This window comes from Geotrypetes seraphini, chromosome 8, assembly GCF_902459505.1.
Source record: "Geotrypetes seraphini chromosome 8, aGeoSer1.1, whole genome shotgun sequence".
NCBI lineage: Eukaryota > Metazoa > Chordata > Amphibia > Gymnophiona > Dermophiidae > Geotrypetes > Geotrypetes seraphini.
Window position 1 is genome coordinate 51274868 of NC_047091.1, and position 20102 is coordinate 51294969.

General features: G+C 44.6%; 1 protein-coding gene across 3 annotated transcripts in view; it reads right to left on the reverse strand.

The window, feature by feature from the left end:
• SPTBN4 (spectrin beta, non-erythrocytic 4) overlaps window positions 1–20102 on the reverse strand; it is a 420524-nt gene that overhangs the window by 54455 nt on the left and 345967 nt on the right. For all 3 annotated transcript variants that reach the window (XM_033954096.1, XM_033954095.1, XM_033954094.1), the window contains 3 exons: window positions 10112–10356; window positions 9198–9336; window positions 6641–6725 (listed from right to left, as the gene is read on the reverse strand). In XM_033954096.1, coding sequence (XP_033809987.1) covers window positions 6641–6725; window positions 9198–9336; window positions 10112–10356 — 469 coding nt within the window. The remainder of the gene's footprint in view (window positions 1–6640; window positions 6726–9197; window positions 9337–10111; window positions 10357–20102) is intronic.

The following is a 20102-nucleotide window of genomic DNA, read 5'->3' on the forward strand; positions in this document are numbered from 1 at the left end:
TTGACAGTGGTGGGGAGAATAGATAGACCTTTGCAGGCAGATGGAGGCTCTGGTCCTCTCCTCAGAGATGCTAAGTTACCCAGTTCCAGGCTGGAGACTTTTTGGCCAGTCCTGGTTTTCAACTTACATCCCAAAGCAATATGGAATTTGTAGTCCTGATCCTGCCCATTGAAATCAGTGCTGCAAGTCCCATAATGCACTAGGATGGGGATTGGTCAAAAATCTAGGACTGTCCCAAAATCCCCAGTCTGGAAATGGGCAACTTGGCCTCCTCCTCCTCTTCTTTCTGCTAATAGCTGATTTACCAAAGCAAAATTCTGCATTAAGAACCATTTAATCAAAAATTCTGAGCACGCTCCTTCTAAATATTTGGACCTTAGGCAGGTGCCTAGTTTGCCAATGCCTTAATCTTGCCCTGACACAGTAAAAGAGGACTCCATGTACTGTGCAGTTCACCACACCTCCCTCCTACAGATTAAAGCTGATTTGCTGAACCTATAAACATTAAACCTTTTCTCCAATACTGAAACGATTTTGACCTGTTGTAAAACACTTAACATTTAAACCAAGACCTAACATCACATCAAACATTAATACTTTAGAACACAAAAGCAGCCACCTTCAGGCTGAATGTCAAGCTGGTTCATTTCAATCCCAGCACAAAGCAAGTAATGCCTTCAGTAGAAACTATAAGAACATAAGCCCTGAATACCAAGGCAGTCATTAATGTATTTAAAATAGGTATAGAATCATCTGAAAGGCATCTGTGGGAATTTCTCCCTTTCAGATCTTTCTTCACTGCCTTCGTGTTAAATCATTTGCTTTCAAAATTATACTCAACAGGAGCTAAGCGGAGGAGGCACCTGCGTCAGCATGTGAGCTGCACAGGGAGAAGAACACAATTTATAATAAAAAAAAAAAGATGAAGAAAAAAATGATTAGAAATCACAGGCTGTCATTTGTTTTTTTGCCAAAGAAGTATGTTCAGCTTTTCAACAGAGTAAATAATCAAAATGGAGCACCATGGTAGAAACTCTGCAGGAATTCTTTTACCTGAGTTTGACTGCACCAGTGTTCAAAGCACAAGTACACCGGGTGAAGAATGAACTGACAGCAAAGTGAGACCACTACCAGATATGGAACAATGTTGCTTTGGCTATTGCTCCCAAAACAACCAGATACACCCCCTGTTTTACAAAGCCCAATAACGTGAGCCACTGCAGTAACTGCCCCAAAGGGCTTTGGGGCTTTTGCCGCATGGCAGCGCTAGCATGGCTTTGTAAAAGGGGAGGGGGAGGGGGGTGTCAGTTAGTACAAAATACCACAGTAAAACTAATTTACCGCTGCTCGAAATTTGATCACTTAACCCACTCTTGAAAGCTGAACATATTCTTTCGGTTGCTTATCGCATTCCCTTCAAGTATAATATTTGTTACTTTTAGATTCAGTCATCTGGTCTTCCTGCTTTCTTGTTTAGTCTTTTGGATCAATATTCCCTCAGAGAATTCTACATTCCTCACAGCAGCATCTGTTAATCGTTTTTTCCCTCCAACAGTTATTTCTTGACATTCACAGAAATTCATCCTTCTCAATTATGGCCCCAACCTTATGGAACTCTCTCCCTTTTTATCTCCATATTGAAAGTTCCTTTTCATGACTCAAAGCCTAATTAAAAGCCTATTATTTTGCACAAGCCTTTAATGACTAGTTGTTCCTTTGACTGGATGGAATTCCTACTAAAAATTTACCTATCCTTATGGATAACATCTTAAACAATACAGTGAGCACTAGAATATTGTAAAACTAAACAAGCCAAATTGGTACAGATCAATCCTGCACAGACACTTCTAATAGAAGACCATGTCTTTTTTAAATACATAAAGCATAGATACACTCTCACCCAGTATTAGAAATATGTATACAAAAGAAACTGAACTGCCAAGAACTCCTCTCTAGCAAGTTAGCTGCTAACTCCTGGTTCATCAAATAAAGCAGCTTTCAGCCTGTACACCTCCTCAATATCTCTGTTTTGTAGTTCTGTATGGATGCCCTCGTTTTCCCTCCTTGGCTTAGGCTTTGATTCTGCAGCTTCTGGTTTTCACGCTGAGCCTCTCTCAGTTCTTCCCACCTGAGGTCCTCATTATGAAGACGAGCTCCCTCAAGCAGGGCTCTCAATTCGTTGCACTCTGTTTCTGGGTCCTTAAATTCTTTTGGCAGAACACGCGGCTTGCTCCCTTGTGGAGACTTCTTTTTCTCTGGAGCCTTTCTGTCTATACCAGGTGAGTTTCTCAGTGTGCCTTTCCTTCAAGGCTAGCAGTTCTCTCTCCGAGGAGAATTTTTCTGCATAGCTAGCCATGTACCTTGCCACTCACATTCCCGGATTCCCATTTCCAGCTGCTCTGCTCTCAGCAGCAACCTTGCACAGATGTACTCAGCACTTGAAGTCTAGTAGCACTCTACAGCCCTGCTGAAAGGCACAATTTACTTTTAACTTTCTTTTCTTGTAAACTCTCAAAAAGAAAGGAAAATAAAGAGCCTGCTTATCCAGTGCAAACTAGACTTTGTACAGGTTCCTCTGTGCAGTGGAGCTTATCTCCTTTGCCAGTTCAAAAAGAAAACTCCTGCACTATTGTACTGAGGTCCCACTCCCTCTGGAGTTACCTGGTCAGCTTCTGTGTGGCAAAAACTTAAAAAAAACCAGGCAGAAACACCATATGTAACAGAAAGCCTGGTATGGCATTGGCCTGGATTTCCTGGAGAGATCAGCAGATAAAAGAACACACTGGCATATGAGTAAATGCTTTTTATTTCTTTTAAGTTTGCCTCACACATTACAAATAAGTTTGGCTTACCTCAACCAAATGCTGCCTCTGCACAGGACCTCTTTCTCTAGGATCTCTCTCTTTGGGACCTCTCCCAATTGACTCAAGTCTGGCAAGAAATAGTCCTCTCTGAGCCCTGCCCCTTTGACTCAGCACTGAGCCGTGGAATGCAGGTCCCTCTGGGAATTGTAGTCTTTCCTAAATGCATGATGCCCTCTGCTGCCCAGTGGCATAATAGCAGTCCTAGAGAGGGAAAGATCCCTCAATCTGCCACAGTGTCCTGGATGGTGAGAAGCAAGTGATCCCTGGAAAGAGCCATGAGGAGCCAGTCATCGAGGTATGGAAAAACAAAGTGCTATTGCTTGTATAAGTACACTGCTACTAGTGCTAAGTATTTGGGGAAGACTTGTGGTGCCGAAGACCAAAAGATAGAACCTTGTACTGGTAACATAACATAACATAACATAAGGTAACATAAGCAATGCCTCCGCTGGGTCAGACCTGAGGTCCATCGTGCCCAGCAGTCCGCTCACGCGGCAGCCCAACAGGTCCAGGACCTGTGCAGTAATCCTCTATCTATCCCCTCTATCCCCTTTTCCAGCAGGAAATTGAGGGCAGTTGAGGGTGTGAAGCGGAGAAATTGCCAGTGAGTGGGATGAATGGGGAAGTGAGTACAGGCATCTTTGAGATCTAGCACAGTCAGCCAGTTGTTAAGTTTCAGAGACAGTGTGGTTGAGAGTGAGATCATTCTGAACTTCTCCTGCCTGAGGTAGGCATTGCATGAGAGGATATCTAGAATGGGATGAAAGCCTTGAGCATTCTTGGGGTTAAAGAAGAAATTTTGAATAGTGGCCCATGTTTTCTTGTTGTTTGAGTACTTTCTGTACTGGGTTAGTTCTGATATGATGAGAGGCATCTGGAAAATCTGGACTTTTGAAAGGAAACTGAGATGATAGCCTTGTGAGATAATATCCAAAACCCATTTCTCCATCATGATGGCCTGTCAAGTAGGAAGGAAGTGACTGAGCCAGCTTCCCACTAGTAAATTGTCAAAAAGTAGGGTAGATTTGAGAGCAGGGTAATCTCAACCAATTTTGAAATAGTAGAGAAAAATATTACACATGCGATATACTTCTCTCTTCTTTTCTCTAAGACTGACAAGTGTGAGGAGAGGCATGACCGATACATTACAGCTAATGAGAACTCTATGTGAGGCTACGCCTCAGACTCTCTCACATCTCTGGAGCAGTGGTTCATGTTTTTTTGGCTATATTATTAACAATATTGTTTACTATAGTAATGTATGTTAGAAACCTTCTGCCATATTGTCATGGCATGAATCATTATTCTAAAGCCTATCCGATTGCTAGGACTATCTCTTTAAACCACTTATAAAACCAGCATATTTTTCTGCTCCAGCTAACAAGAGCATATTTGTTTTAAGAGGGAGAACCTCCCCTGCCAAGTTTCTCAACTAGGAGCATACATGCTGGGCGCCTGAATACTTTATCAGTTGTACAAGACATAACAAGGTACAGCTTTAGCACTCAGCAAAGCCCAGCCATCTGCTATAAACAAGTTATTTTTTTAACATTTGTCTCTATTTCTGCTTAGCTAAAACCACCCACCTCTTGGGGCACTAAATAAATTATAAAGTAAAATCTAGTGAGTCAGGGGGACTCTTCATCAGGACTTCACTGTAGCAACTCTGTCAAAGGCTGTCTGTAATAAAATATTCAGGGACTGTGAGAACTTTTCTGACAGTACAGCAAGAGAGGCAAAGAAGGAGTTCAATCAGACAAGGAAATCAGTCTTTATTAAAAAATGCAATGGGCACAGCCTTTGATTGTAGAGCTGGTCTATAATATGACTTGCTCCAAGATACCCAGGAGCAGAACAGATAACTGAAGAGCCCTCCTCTGTGTCTGTTTTCTGCAACTCCTACTACTTCTGGCTTTCTATTAGGGTATCACCAGTTGTGATACCTACAAAGCAGATGTATCCACTTTTATGCTGTGATTCCTGATTTACCCGAGCACCTGCGTATGGTGATTCCCATCTGATGCTAAGTGAGGTAGGTAAGACTAACATTCCTTGGGGTGTCTGAGTGAAAATATTTGCTCAGCACATGTGAGGAAGGCAAAAGAACCCTTAGCTGTGGTTCTCTCTAGCTTATTTGTGGCTCCAGCAGTTGTTATCAGCGTATTGCATGTAGAAATATAGCTTTTCATATAATCAAGCTGGAAGAAATTCGCTAGTAAAGAATTAAAGAGTACCCGCTATCCTGTCTATGTGAGTGAGGCAGATCACAAATTTTAACAGAAATCTTACCTGAAGTATAGCGAGATTTTATCTGAAAAGCAGAAGTATAGGCATATGCCTTGAGGATCATGGTACCATGAGCAAGGCCCAGAGGGTCTAAACTTCTACTACTACTACTTTTCACTTATATAGCAGTGAAAGGCGTATGCAGCGCTGTACATTTTGTCATTTATAGATGGTCCCTGCTTGGAAGACCTTACAATCTAACTTGGACAGAAAAGACATGACATAGAGGGTAAGGGATGCAGAACCCAAGGTGAGAGGAGTTATAACTACTGACAATAATACCCTTTGACAGTAGGAGGAGAGGGTTGCAAGGCCAAAGCTGGGTCCCAGGAGCCTTCCCAATGTTCTGAAGGCATAATGAGGTAGAGGCAGGTCTCAGGTTTGCCTCTGGCATCAGTGTTACGCTGGCTTCTTCCTTTGATTTCTGTCCTTTGAGTGGTCCTGAGGTTTCTGCCACTTGTCCTCATTGGGAGCAATGGTTCACCGTTCCCAGCAGTGCCTAAACAGGGCCCGGGGGGAAGTATCTGAGGTGGCTGGTGACTGTGGCAAAAGAAGACATCAGCTGACTGCACGGCTGAGCTGCGAGCAGAGGAGACACTTGTGAGCTCAGCAGTACCTGGAGGTAATCATCTGGGAATCTGCGGTGGTCCTAAAGCCCTGCTTGTTCTGTCAGAGGCTTTTTGATGGGTTTCCTGTGTTTTTTGTGGTTTGGTTTTTTTTTAACTGCTTGGATGATATTCTTCCAAGAGGTTTTTTTTTTTTAAAAGTTCCCTGTGAAGAAAAGATTCTTTTGTGTGTGTGTATGTCAGACAGAGGGGGCAGCTGCGACCTGTCAGGAGTGGCTGAAGAAAAAATTGAACTGGTGAGAGATGGAGCCATTAAAGGCAGGAATCCCTGCATATACCCCAGTAAGCCAAAAGCTTACTACTGCTAGGGGAGAGCACCAACACACAGGATCAGTCTGAGGACTTCACCAACAAGTGTGCCTGCATCTCCCCTGCTTGTCTCTGGAGTAAGGCACAAAAAACAAACTTTCTGTCTCATGGCTAGTGCTGTAGCAGCTGGTTTACTGTTTTCCTATGCTTTTTCAGCACTAGCCTTGAGAGGGACACTTTTTTTTTTTTTTTTTGCTTCTTTAGCACCTTGTGAGTGCTATCGGATGCAGACTTTGCTATTTGACATCTTCTGACTTAACACATCTGATAGATTATTTTTGACTCCTGAAGCAGGCAGTTATCTGCCAAAATATGGCCGTGTTGGGTCTTTTTATCTGTTGGTGCTTTGCCAATAAAAAAGTGTTTTCTATTCTACTCTTCTGTGCAGAAAAGTTCTTGGTACTCCTCTACTTTTGTGTACTTTTTCATACTTCATGGGGGCCAGGAACGCCTCATTTTGATGTTTGATTCTTTTTATTAAAATTGTCTAGACAGGGAAAGAGATGCAACCAGAGGAACAGAGTTGGAAGGGGGCTCACTGGGTATGACACTTACTCTGCTGCAGCCACTCCCAGTGCTGGTCCCATTTCCCAGTCATCTCATTCTTCTTCACCATTAATTTTTCCAGGCTTGCCTTGATCTGAAAAGCAGAGGAAAGAAGCTGAGCTCTACAGATTTTCTGTTATAGTCCCACATGAAGGAGAGGATGCTGACCCAGCCCCAGAAACAGACTTGCACAGTGCCTAACTCTGGAGTACATTGGACATGAGAGTTTTGGGATTTGCAGAAAATCTGATGTCATAAAGCATGAGTGCAAAAGGGGGCGGGGTCATTATTTTACACTTTTCAACCCTAGAGAGGGGCTGGGGAATGCATTAGTTGGCCAAGAGTCCTTCATGAAATTCCAGACCTCTTCTAGAAGAGGGGATCTCTCACATGGGGTTGGATATGGGAAGACAGCCACTAGTGGGTTGCACAAAGGGTCTTGGAACAATCTCCTGTGGTTTCAAGGCTTTAGCTTAGCAATCTTGGGTCAGAAGGTCTATAGCTCATGGACTCCAAGTCAGTGAGTCTCTGAATTAGTCCTCCTGGATCAGGGAGTCTCTGGTTCATGGGTCCTGAACTTGAGTCTCCTTGAACTTGGGGTCCCTAATTGAGGATACCCAACTTAGGAAGCCTAGGTCACAGATTTTTTTTAAAATTTTCATTTACTTCCAGGGAATTAAATAGAAGTGAGAACTCTGTTTCACTTCTAAAGCTGAAGTTAAAAATACAGAGTTAAGAGGGAAAGTAAAAATATACTTTTAGTTTAGTTGTACTTTCCTGCATTGCAAGTAGGTCCATGTACATCTTTTGTCCATGCAGTTGCTAAGCTTAAAGTATTGTGTGCTAAAATCCTTACTACATTAAGTAGTTAAGTGGAACACACAAAATGGTGTTCCAGACTGCAGGACTGCCATTGGGCTCCAGTTCATCAGGATTAGGCTGAGACAGTCCTGGTTTTACCATATTGCATCTATGCACTTGCTTCTTGCAGTCTCTCTAAGGAAGGCAGTTATTATAAGTTCACAGATGCCCTGTGGGTAAACAGAGACCAGACCAGCCTGTCCCTGATAACAAGGAAAATCTGCTGGAAATTAAGAAGAAACTCTTTCACCACTGATTGGCTGTGCTGCCTTTCTGCTTAGAGCCAGATGTCAGCTGAAGCTGTGAATTTATGCCATGGGGGTATTTGAATGTCTCTATCATGTTTCCCCTCTTCCCCCTTTCTTCCAAAATATTCATACTGCGATCTTTAAGTTTGTTCACATACACAGTGTTCTTTGTTGTAAAGCCTATGGGACAGACTTAGAGATCTGAAAAGGGTTGATATTCAGCCAGCAGTGGTAGTTTATTTAAGCTACTTCCAGATTTATTATCAAATATTCAGTGCCAGGCCATATCCAGACACTAGCATTGAATATCCGGGTTTATGCAGCCAGTTATTTCTTACAGCTACAGTAAATGTAATAGTCAGTGCTTAACTACATAAGCGACACTGCATAGTTAGGACTGACTAATATGTGGTCCAGTTTGGCCACTAAACTTAAGCGGTTAAATGCTGAACAGGGTCATCTAAAGAGATTACGGCACTCCTGGCCCATGCCCCACCTCCAGCCCATGTCCCTCCCTAATACATGCCCCACCCCCAGCCAGTTCCCTCTTCCCTCCTCTTCTGGCCCAGGCAAGATGCAGTTTCATAGGCCAGCTACCACGAGGAGGGAAGGCCAGCGTCAGAGAAGGGAGGAGAAAAGTACTACACTGTCCTCTTCCGATATTGATGCTGGCCCTGGCCTATGAAGTTACACCCTATCCAGACCAGGCAACAGCATCAGAAGAGGGAGGAGAAGGAGAAAGGAAATGTTCAAGCCGCATGGTACCTTAACTTGGAATGTCAAGGTCTTGGACTTTTAGTGCCCTTTAGCGATGGTGCCCTGGGCCAGAGCCTCACCTGGTCCGTAGGTTAAGCCAGCTCTAGTGCTAAATACTGGCACTTAACCATATAAATGCCAACTCCACCCCCAGACTGCCAGCTTTAAGTTTAGCATTTGTCGTAATATTCAGTAATATTAACTGGTTAAGTGTCACTGCATATCAGTGGACAGCCCCAAACAAGTGAATTAACTGGTCTGGAGCCATTTCTGGCTAGTTAAATTGCTTTGAATATCATTCCCAATATGCATATTTTTGAAGAGGGGAGATATGATAAAACCTTTTTATATCTCCAAGGCATACATGCACAGGAGGTGAGTCTCTTTCAATTGAAAGGAAGCTCTAGAAAAAGGGGACATAGGATGAAGGGGAAAGGTTCAGGAATAATCTAAGGAAATATTTATTTACTGAAAGGGTGATGGATGCCTACTAGTGGAAATGAAGACTATCTCAATTTAAGAAAACCTGTGACAAGTACATAAGATTTCTAAGAGAGAAGAAAGGATAGAAGATTGTATGGTTAGGCAAATATGGTCTTTATTTACCATAAATTTCACTCTTTCTATGTTTCTGCTGGCTGACATTGGGCTGAGAGAAGGGTAATGAAAGGGTAAAAAGTGAAGCAAGCTGCTTTCTGTACCTCCTCAGTGGCTGGGCTCTTGTTCAGCACCAGCGTCTTCCCCAGGTCTACGCAGGTCACGATGTCCTGGTTACGAGCCTCAATCTCACCCTTCAGGCCCTGGTGATAACACATGAGCACCTCCACAGAAGATGTGTCCCTACGGGAGCAGAACATGGCACTGGGTGGATCAGAAAGGTGGGGGACAGAGGTATGCACAAGGACAGTGGCTCACAATGAAGGCTTTATTTCTGTAAGTGTCTCCCCAGCACAAGTTAAAAACTAGGTATTTTTGGCCATCAGCATACAAGTTCTCATATTTAAAGCAGTAACCATAAGCTCTCACTTGCTACCTGTTACTCAGCCTCTCGCTCCTGTTTTTACCACTGCTCTCTTCAAAACACAGTACCGTTTTCCACCACCTGTACTGTAGGTGAATTGCTAAATACTGGAATGTTTCTATCATTTTCTCCTTTTCTCTTTCCTCTCGAGTACATTTTAAGCACATTAAGCCTCTCTTTTTGGTATCACAGGCTCTCCCCTTTTCCTATCTCTCTCCACTATCTAATTACAATTTGTAAACTGTCTAGTAGCATTGCCTTGTGATGGGCGGTATATCATGAACTTTTAATAAATACTAAATAAATACAGTATTTGTAAATATACTTGCCCTTCCTGGAAGAGCACTTCATAATGGAAGGGCAAAATAAGCTGATTCTGGTTTTACCTGCGATTAATCTATGCAGTCATAGTTCCTGCTTTTCTTAGAGCCACTGAAATCAGAAACTCACAGAGGCAATGGGAATAAAGCCAGAACTGGCTCAGCCTGCCTTTAATGGCCTGGAGTTATCTGCGCACACTACAGAAGGCCCCGATCACCTGTATCAGTGAAGGTAACAAAGCTTTAGGTAACTGAAAAATCCTGGAGAGCGTACCTGGGTTTCTCTCCAGTGCCAATCTGGCAGATAATACTCTCCATCCAGGAGATGAGGTCACGTGCCATACCAAGGAAGCGCATCTTATCCGTGGTGGTGCTAATCTGCAATCGGCAGTCCTCACAGGATGTCAGAAGCTCTTTCCAAGACCGTGCCACCTCCTGCTCCTTCAAGGCAATGGCCTCAGCATTGGGTCCAGCATACACCATCCTCAACTGGGCTGCAGTTTCCTGTAGCTGCTGCACCTAGGTGAGTACATGGGAAATGCTCAGTGTATATTTTCAACAAGGAGGAGCTTAATGGTTGCAGCAGGGAAGTCAAGGTTGAAATCCCATTTCTCCCACTTATGTTCCCTGCAAATTTGGAAAAAATCACTTTACCCTCCATTGCCTCAGGTACAAATTCAGGGCTTCATCTACTAAGCTATATTAATACATTAATGCATATTGTTATTAAAGAGACCCATTGACAATAATGAGGCTTACATTAATTAATCTTTAACTGTACCACCAAATTTTCCATCCTTACCTAGGTGGTCCGGCAGTTCTCTCCCTTCCTTCCCCCTGCACCTCCAGCAATTTTTAAAACATGCCAGTGTTGCAGGTAGCGCCTGCAATTCAAACAGGCTTTCCCTGTTGGCCTCAAGATCTTTCCTGCAGTCACATCTTGCCTCCTCTGATACAACTTTCTGTCCCTTTGAGAGTGGGACCCAGCTACAGGAAGGCTCAGTAGAGGAGAGTGCTTGCATTACAGGCACTGCTTGTGACTTGGGTAAGTTAAAAAAAAAAAACAGCCAGAGAGGAAAGGAAGAAAGGGGGAGAGAGCGAACTGTCAGACCACTAGTGGGGGCAGGGCAAAGAGGGAGAGGCTGGAGGTACAATTACAATTTCTAATTGTGCAGAAAATTAATGCATTAAATGTCTGTCTGTCTGTATGTATCACATCCAGTGGTCCCCTTCACTGACTAGTAAGATGCTTTCATGTGTATTTGTGTTGACATTGTATTCTGCCTTTATTATATGAATGTTCTACTGTACTGTTTTAATCTGTACTGTGTTGACATTATATCCTATTGTTACTACTACTATTTAATTTGCTATTTCTAAGTTTGCCTTGTTATTTTAATCATGTACTATAGGGCTTAGAACTGAACATTTTTGCACTGAAAATGTTCAAAATGGACATGCCATTTTCCAAAATGAACCATCCAAAATATGAATGCCAAAAAGCAGGCACAAAAATGACTGTTTAGCAACATTTGAACAAAAATGGTCATCACACAGAAATCCCTGCAGAGCAGAGGAGCAACCTAATGGTCAGTGTAGTGAAGTTTAAACAACAGGACCCAGGTACAAATCTCACCTTAATTCCATTATAGGTTATTGTAAGCCCTCCAGGAACAGATTAAAATCTACTGTACCTAAAGCCACACCATTGCAATAACATCAAGCTTGCAAGTGTGTTATAAATTCAGGTACAGTAGGTATTTCATGAGGGCTTGTACAGAAATAAAAGAATTAAAGTGGGAGTTATACTTGGGTCCTGTTGTTGAAATTCCACTGCACAGACCACTAGGCTACTCCTTATACTGTATTTGCATGTGCTTTATTAGGAATGCCCATAATACCTGAAGCTGTCATGGAACCTGGTATCCACTGTCATTTTCACTTCTTAGGGGGGTAGGAGGGGACTAGTAGGAGAGGACGGAGGGGTCATGCCTTCATCCCTCCAGTGGTCACTGCTCATTCAGGGCACCTTTTTGTACCCTGGATTAGAGAATGACACGGGGACAAATTTTTCCCTGTCCCTGAGGGAACTCATTTTCCCGTCCTGTCCCGGCAAGTTCTTTTTCTGTCCCTACCCCATTTCCTGCAAGCTCTGTCCTCCTAACATACATAACATAAAACTCACTTGTATACCTCAAATACCATTAATACAAATGAATAAACATCCAATATCTAACTTCCGAAAGATTCCCTAAAAAGATACATTTTTAAGGCACGTCGAAATTGTTGATATGAATTTGGGAATATGAATATATGAGTTAAATCCCTAGTCCATAAGGCTGACTGAAAAGATAGCAATCATTCCTGAAATTTCTTATATTTACATCCCTTTACAGCAGGTAATGAAAATAACTGTTCGAGGCTTGTGTGGTTAAGGCAGAGCTTATTGGAATGGGACAGGGACAGTGACAAAACTCACAGAGATGGGAAAGGGAAACTGAGTTCCTGAGGAGACCCGGACAAATTTGTCCCTATGTCATTCTCTATCCTGGATGTAACTGAAACAGGTCTAGATAAAAAAAGCAATGTTACTTACCGTAACAGTTGTTATCCAGGGACAGCAGGCAGCTATTCTCACTAGTGGGTGATGTCATTCGACAGAGCCCCGATGCAGACGTCTCACAAGCATACTTGCTTGAAGAAACTTCAGAAGTTTCGAGATGCCCGCACCACGCATGCGCGAGTGCCTTCCTGCCCGATGCACCGGGCGTGTCTCCTCAGTTCAGGTAGCTAGCAGAGAAGCCAACCCAGGGGAGGTGGGTGGGACGTGAGAATAGCTGCCTGCTGTCCCTGGATAACAACTGTTACGGTAAGTAACATTGCTTTATCCCAGGACAAGCAGGCAGGTATTCTCACTAATGGGTGACCTCCAAGCTAACCTCAATGGGATGGTGGGAGAGATGGCAACTTAGGAGAATAAATTTTGTAATACTGTTTGGCCAAACTGTCCATCTCGTCTGGAGAAAGTATCCAGACAATAATGAGAAGTGAAGGTATGAACTGAGGACCAAGTGGCAGCCTTACAAATCTCCTCAATCGGTGTCGATCTAAGGAAGGCTACAGAGGCCGCCATTGCTCTGACCTTATGGGCTGTGACTTTACAGGGAAGGGGTAATCCAGCCTGGGCATAGCAGAAAGAGATGCAAGCCGCCATCCAGTTGGAGATGGTACGCTTCAAGACAGGGCGTCCCAACTTGTTCGGATCAAAGGAGACGAAAAGTTGAGGAGCAGTTCTGTGTGGTTTGGTGTGATCCAGGTAGAAAGCCAAAGCACGTTTACAGTCCAGAGTGTGAAGAGCTGATTCTCCAGGGTGAGAATGAGGCTTTGGAAAAAACACAGGAAGAACTATGGATTGGTTGAGATGAAATTCAGAGACCACCTTAGGCAGGAATTTTGGATGAGTGCGGAGGACCACCTTGTCATGATGGAATACTGTGAAAGGTGGATCCGCCACCAAGGCCTGAAGCTCACTGACTCGGCAGGCAGAAGTGAGGGCAACAAGAAAAACCACTTTCCAAGTGAGAAACTTCAGCGGAGCCTTGTTGAGAGGCTCAAAAGGAGGTTTCATAAGTTGAGAAAGGACAACATTGAAGTCCCAAACCACTGGAGGAGGTTTGAGAGGAGGATTGACATGGAAAAGTCCTTTCATAAATCTGGAAACCACAGGATGAGCAGAAAGAGGTTTCCCTTGCAGAGGCTGATGGAAAGCCGCAATTGCACTCAGATGGACTCGTATCGATGTAGACTTGAGGCCAGAATGAGATAGGTGCAGAAGATAGTCCAACACAGAAGATAGGGAGGCTCGTTGAGGCTCCTTACGATTAGAAACACACCAGGCAGAAAATCTAGTCCATTTTTGGGAGTAGCATTGTCTAGTAGCAGGCTTCCGGGAAGCCTCCAACACATCCCTCACCGCTTTGGAAAACTGGAGAGGAGTTACGTTGAGAGGAACCAAGCTGTCAGGTGGAGAGACTGCAGGTTGGGATGGAGCAGAGATCCTTGATGCTGAGTAAGCAGTGAAGGAAACACTGGAAGAAGGAATGGCTCCCTGCTGCTGAGTTGAAGTAGAAGGGAGTACCAAGGCTGTCTGGGCCACCGAGGAGCTATCAGAATCATGGTGGCATGGTCGGACTTCAGCTTGACCAGAGTCTTTTGAATGAGAGGAAACGGAGGAAACGCATATAGAAAGAGATTCCTCCAGTCCAGAAGAAAGGCATCTGCCTCGAGGCGATGAGGAGTGTAGATCCTGGAGCAGAATTGAGGCAGTTTGAAGTTGTGGGGAGCCGCAAAGAGGTCTATCTGAGGCGTCCCCCACTGAGAGAAGATCTGATGAAGGGGCTTGGAATGGAGGGTCCATTCGTGAGGCTGGAGGAGACGACTTAAGTTGTCCGCCAAGGCATTGTCCGCCCCCTGAATGTAGACAGCTTTGAAGAAGGTGTTGTGGTGAATCGCCCAATCCCAGACTCTGAGAGCTTCCTGGCAGAGGGAGGCCGATCCCGTGCCCCCCTGTTTGTTGACATAATACAAGGTGACCTGGTTGTCCGTGCGAATGAGGACCACCAGGTCGTGAAGCAGATATTGAAAAGCTTGAAGAGTATTGAAAATCGCCCTGAGTTCCAGAAGATTGATATGGCACAGCCGGTCCGCACTGGTCCAGAAACCTTGAGTGCGAAGACCATCCAGATGAGCCCCCCATGCATAGGTCGAGGAATCGGTCGTGAGAACCTTCTGGTGGGGAGGAGTGTGAAACAGCAAACCTTAGGATAGATTTGAAGAGATCATCCACCAATGTAGAGACTGCTGAAGAGCAGGAGTGACCAGGATGCGACGAGTCAAAGGATCTGACACCTGTGTCCATTGAGAAGCCAGGGTCCACTGAGGAATTCTGAGGTGAAGTCTGGCAAAAGGAGTCACATGAACCGTAGAGGCCATGTGGCCCAGGAGAACCATCATGTGTCTCGCTGAGATGGACTGGTGAGAAGACACTGACTGACAGAGATGAAGAAGAGCTTCCAGGCGCTGTGGAGGAAGGAATGCTCTGAGTTGGATAGTATCCAGAACCGCCCCGATGAAGGGAAGAGACTGGGTCAGTTGCAGGTGAGATTTTGGGAAGTTGATCTCGAACCCCCAACCCTGCAGGAACCAAATAGTCCTTCGGGTCGCCGAGATGACCCCCGGAGCCGAGGCAGCTTTGATGAGCCAGTCGTCGAGGTAGGGAAACACCTGAAGACCATGGTTCCGGAGTGCAGCGGCCACCACCACCAGACACTTGGTGAAAACTCTGGGAGCACTCGATACTGCAGATGAAGATGTCCCACCCGAAATCTGAGGAATTTGCGAGAGGCTGGATGAATGGGAATGTGAGTGTAGGCCTCTTTTAGATCCAGAGAGCATATCCAGTCGGTCTGCTCGAGGAGGGGGTAGAGAGAAGCTAGGGTCAGCATGTGAAACCTCTCCTTGACCAGGAACTTGTTGAGCACCCTGAGGTCCAGAATAGGACGCAGGTCGCCCATCTTCTTCGGAACAAGGAAGTACTGGGAGTAGAACCCCCGGTTGTGCTGGTCCACAGGGACCGGCTCGACGGCCCGAAGCCAGAGCAAAGCCTGAGCTTCCTGAAGAAGGGGGTCAATTTGGAAGGATACTCTCTTGGAGGATGGTCCGGGAGGACCCGATGGAACTGAAGAGAATATCCTTCCCTGATAATGGTAAGGACCCAAAGGTCGGTGGTTATAGCCATCCATCGATGGTAAAAATGATGGAGGCGACCCCCAATTGGAAAGACAGGGGATAGCAGAATGGTATTGGTTATGCTTCCGACAAGAGAGTCAAAAAGGCTGAGGAGCCTTGGGAACAGCAGAAGGCTGAGGTTTTTGTTGAGACTTCTGCGGAGGCTGTCTCTTTGCTGGTTGCCTCGCAGCAGGAGCCTGCCTGGGAGTGTAACGCCATTGGTATATCAAGGGTGGTCGAGAAGGTCGAGACTGAGTAGGTTTAGGCTTTGGACGAAGGATGGACTGGAATGACTTCTCATGTTCCGACAGCTTCTTCGTCACCGTCTCGATGGACTCATCAAACAAATCCGCACCTGCACACAGGACGTTGGCAAGCCTGTCCTGGCGGTTCGGGTCCATATCAATGGTCCGAAGCCATGCCAAGTGGCGCTTGGTCACGGAACAGGCGGCAGCCCGTGCCGAGAGCTCAAACGCATCATATGAAGATTGCATCAATTGAAGACGCAGCTGGGACAACGAGGCGAGGACCTCCTGGTACTCGAAGCGAGCCTGAGAGTCCACATAAGTAAGTAGCAAAATGAAAGCTATAATTCAGGACTCAAGAGGCCATCATCGAGTTCTGGTAGATGCGCCTACCAAATCTGTCCATGGTCTTGCCCTCCCGGCCAGGTGGAACAGTAGCATAGACCTGGGAGGGGTGAGACCGCTTCAAGGAGGACTCAACCAAGAACGACTGATTAGATAACTGGGCACCATCGAAGCCCTTATGGTGCACCGTGCAGTACCTGGCATCCAACTTCCCGGGCACAGCCGGAATGGAGTAAGGCGATGAAAAACCAACGATGATGAGTAAAAGAACCCAAAACCGCGGATCTAGAAGGCACAAGTGAAGGAACTTCGCGCAGAGAGTCGAAGACGGACTTCTCGGCTCCGCGGAAAAGTAAGAACTGAGGAGACACGCCCGGTGCATCGGGCGGGAAGGCACTCGCGCATGTGTGATGCGGGCATCTCGAAACTTCTGAAGTTTCTTCAAGCAAGTATGCTTGTGAGACGTCTGCATCGGGGCTCTGTCGGATGACATCACTCACTAGTGAGAATACCTGCCTGCTTGTCCTGGGATAATGTCCTTTTTGCCTTGAAAGTTTCTTCCTGTTCCATTATCGCTGAAAGATGTTCTAATTTTGAGCCCTCCTTAGTCCCGCCAAAATACACCTCCTTGTTAGCTGGATATTCAAATTCTGCCCAAGTATTCATATTAACACAGTAGTTCTCATCCTTTTTCAGCTGGAACACACCACGTGGATGAGGTTCACATATGTGACACATGGCCTACATGACTCTCACAGACCTTTGGCCAGATATAGTGTGATGTTCAAATTCTGCCTTTCAAAAATTGTGATTTGGACATTTTTGGCAGATAGACTTTTTTTGGCCATTTTAAGATGTCCTGCTGCTTCAAAAATGAGCACCTTAGAGTCAGTGACAGAGGTAAAATCAGAACTGAGGTACAGGGAGCAAAGGGCAAAAATTATAAGACACTTTGCTTAGCTGTACTGGAGTCCTGAAACTCATGAAGTAGTCCTTCATGGTCAACAGCCACAGCAATAAAGAAAATCCTGATGTAATTTTAATCTGACAACTGAAGTAGGAATACTGAAGGGAAAGAGAACCACAGCAACAACTTTTAACTTCAAGAAAGAAAACTATGAAGAGATGAGGGTATTGGTAAGGAAGAAACTTAGGAACCGCACAAAGAAATGGCAGATTGTAGAGCAAGCCTGGTCTTTATTCAAGGGCATGGTGAGCGAGGCGCAAAATCTGTATATCCCCAGATTCAGAAAAGGGAGCAAAAAGAGCCGAACAAAAGACCCAGCATGGATAACTAAAGATGTGAAGAAAGCGATAGGTGATAAGAAGAATTAATTAAAGAAATGGAAAAAGGGCAAAACTGAGGAGAACTGGAAAGAACACAGGAAGTAGCAAAAAGAATGTCACCTTGTAGTTAGAAAAGCAAAAAGAGAATATGAAGAGAGGCTAGCCAGGGAAGCACAAAATTTCAAACCGTTCTTCAGATATGTTAAATGGAAACAGCCGGCTAGGGAGGAGGTGGGACCGCTGGATGACAGAGATAGGAAGGGAGTGGTGAAGGAGGAGAAAGAAGTGTTCTTTTTGTCAGTATTTACAAAAGAAGACACATCCAATATACCGGAACCTGAACAAATCTTCAAAGGAGACCAAGCAGAAAAATTAACATCCATTGAAGTAAGCCTTGAGGACGTACACAGGCAAATAGAAAAATTAAAAAATGACAAATCACCGGGCCCGGACGGAATCTACCCTAGGGTATGGAAAGAACTAAATGAGGAAATAGCGGAACTACTTCAGCAGGTTTGTAATCTATCCCTGAAAACAGGCGTGATCCCGGAGGTTTGGAAGATAGCCAATGTTACACCCATCTTCAAAAAGGGATCAAGAGGTGACCTGGGGAACTACAGACCGGTAAGTCTGACCTCGGTTCCGGGGAAAATGGCGGAAGTGCTGATAAAAGATAGCATCGAGGAGCATCTGGAAAGGCATAAACTTATGATAACAAGCCAACATGGCTTCTGCAAGGGAAGATTGTGCCTGATGAACTTATTGCACTTCTTCGAAGGAATTAACAAACGGATGGACAAAGGGGACCCCATAGACATTGTATACTTAGACTTCCAAAAAGCCTTTGACAAGGTACCCCATGAATGCCTACTTTGGAAACTGAAGAACCATGGGGTGGTAGGAGACGTACACAGATGGATCAGGAATTGGTTGGCGGGCAGGAAGCAGAGGGTAGGAGTGAAGGGCCACTATTCGGACTGGAGAAGGGTCACAAGTGGTGTTCCGCAGGGGTCGGTGCTTGGACCGCTGCTATTCAATGTATTTATAAACGATCTAGAAACAGGAACAAGAGTGAAGTAATAAAATTCGCAGATGACACCAAGCTATTTAATGGCGCTAGGACTAAAGAGGACTGTGAAAATTTACAAAGGGACATGAACAAACTAGGGCAGTGGTTTCCAACCCTGTCCTGGAGGACCACCAGGCCAATCTGGTTTTCAGGCTAACCCTAATGAATATGCATGGAGCAGATTTGCAAGCCTCTCACTTCCATTATATACAAATCTCTCTCATGCATATTCATTAGGGCTAGCCTGAAAACCAGATTGGCCTGGTGGTCCCCCAGGACAGGGTTGGGAACCACTGAACTAGGGGAGTGGGCGACGAGATGGCAGATAAAGTTCAATGTAGAGAAATGATCAAGAAGGGTATTACAAGCAGAACGAAAGAAGTTATCCTGCTGTTGTATCAGGCGATGGTGCGCCCCCATCTGGAGTACTGCGTTCAATATTGGTCGCTGTACCTAAAGAAAGATATGGTGATACTCGAGAAGGTTCAGAAGAGAGTGACACATTTGATTAAAGGTATGGAAAACCTTTCATACGCTGAAAGATTAGAGAGACTGGGGCTATTTCGCTGGAGAAGCGGAGACGTAGAGGGGATATGATAGAGACTTACAAGATCACGAAGGGCATAGAGAAAGTGGAGAGGGACAGATTCTTCAAACTTTCAACAACCACAAGAACGAGAAGGCATTCAGAAAAATTAAAAGGGGACAGATTCAGAACTAATGTTAGGAAGTTCTTCTTCACCCAACGGGTGGTGGACACCTGGAATGCGCTTCTAGAGGGCGTGATAAGGACAGGGTACGGTATTGGAGTTCAAGAAGAGATTGGACAATTTTCTGAAGGAAAAGGGATAGAAAGGGATAGATAGAGGGTTACTATACAGGTCCTGGACCTGATGGGCCGTCATGTTAGCGGACTGCTGGACATGATGGACCTGTGGTCTGACCCAGCAGAGGCACGGCTTATGTTAAAAAAAAAATCTTGAAAAACTCCTAATATAGATAAAGCAAAATGAATTTGCACTCATCATAGCACCAATTCCTATTATTTAAACATGAAAACTACCAAAGAATAGGCAGCACTACAAATATTACACAGGGCCCTAGAACACCAATAAGTGGGATTGCTTTAGATCTCAATGCAGATGCAAATGGAATACTGCATCTCAGTCACATATAAAACACAGACAGGCCCTCACCAAATATTGAACAAGGGATCACAATTTAGAAATACAAATACAAAGAGAAAAACTGAACTGCGAACCCCAGTGTTAAACTAAGCATGTACACAACATGAGAGAAATAAAAACAAAAATACATTTCTTCTTATACTGAACAAAACATAAAAACATCCATGTTGCATATTTCCCAAAGCTAATATATTCCAACTAATAAATTCAAAATAAAACATTTTTTCTAACTTGGGTTTCTGGGCATTTTATTTTTCCATGCATACTGGCTCCAGTTTCTTTTTCTGCTTTTCTATTTTACTTCTGCTCTCTTTCTGTGGGTTATAAGCAATTGTGTTTTGTCTA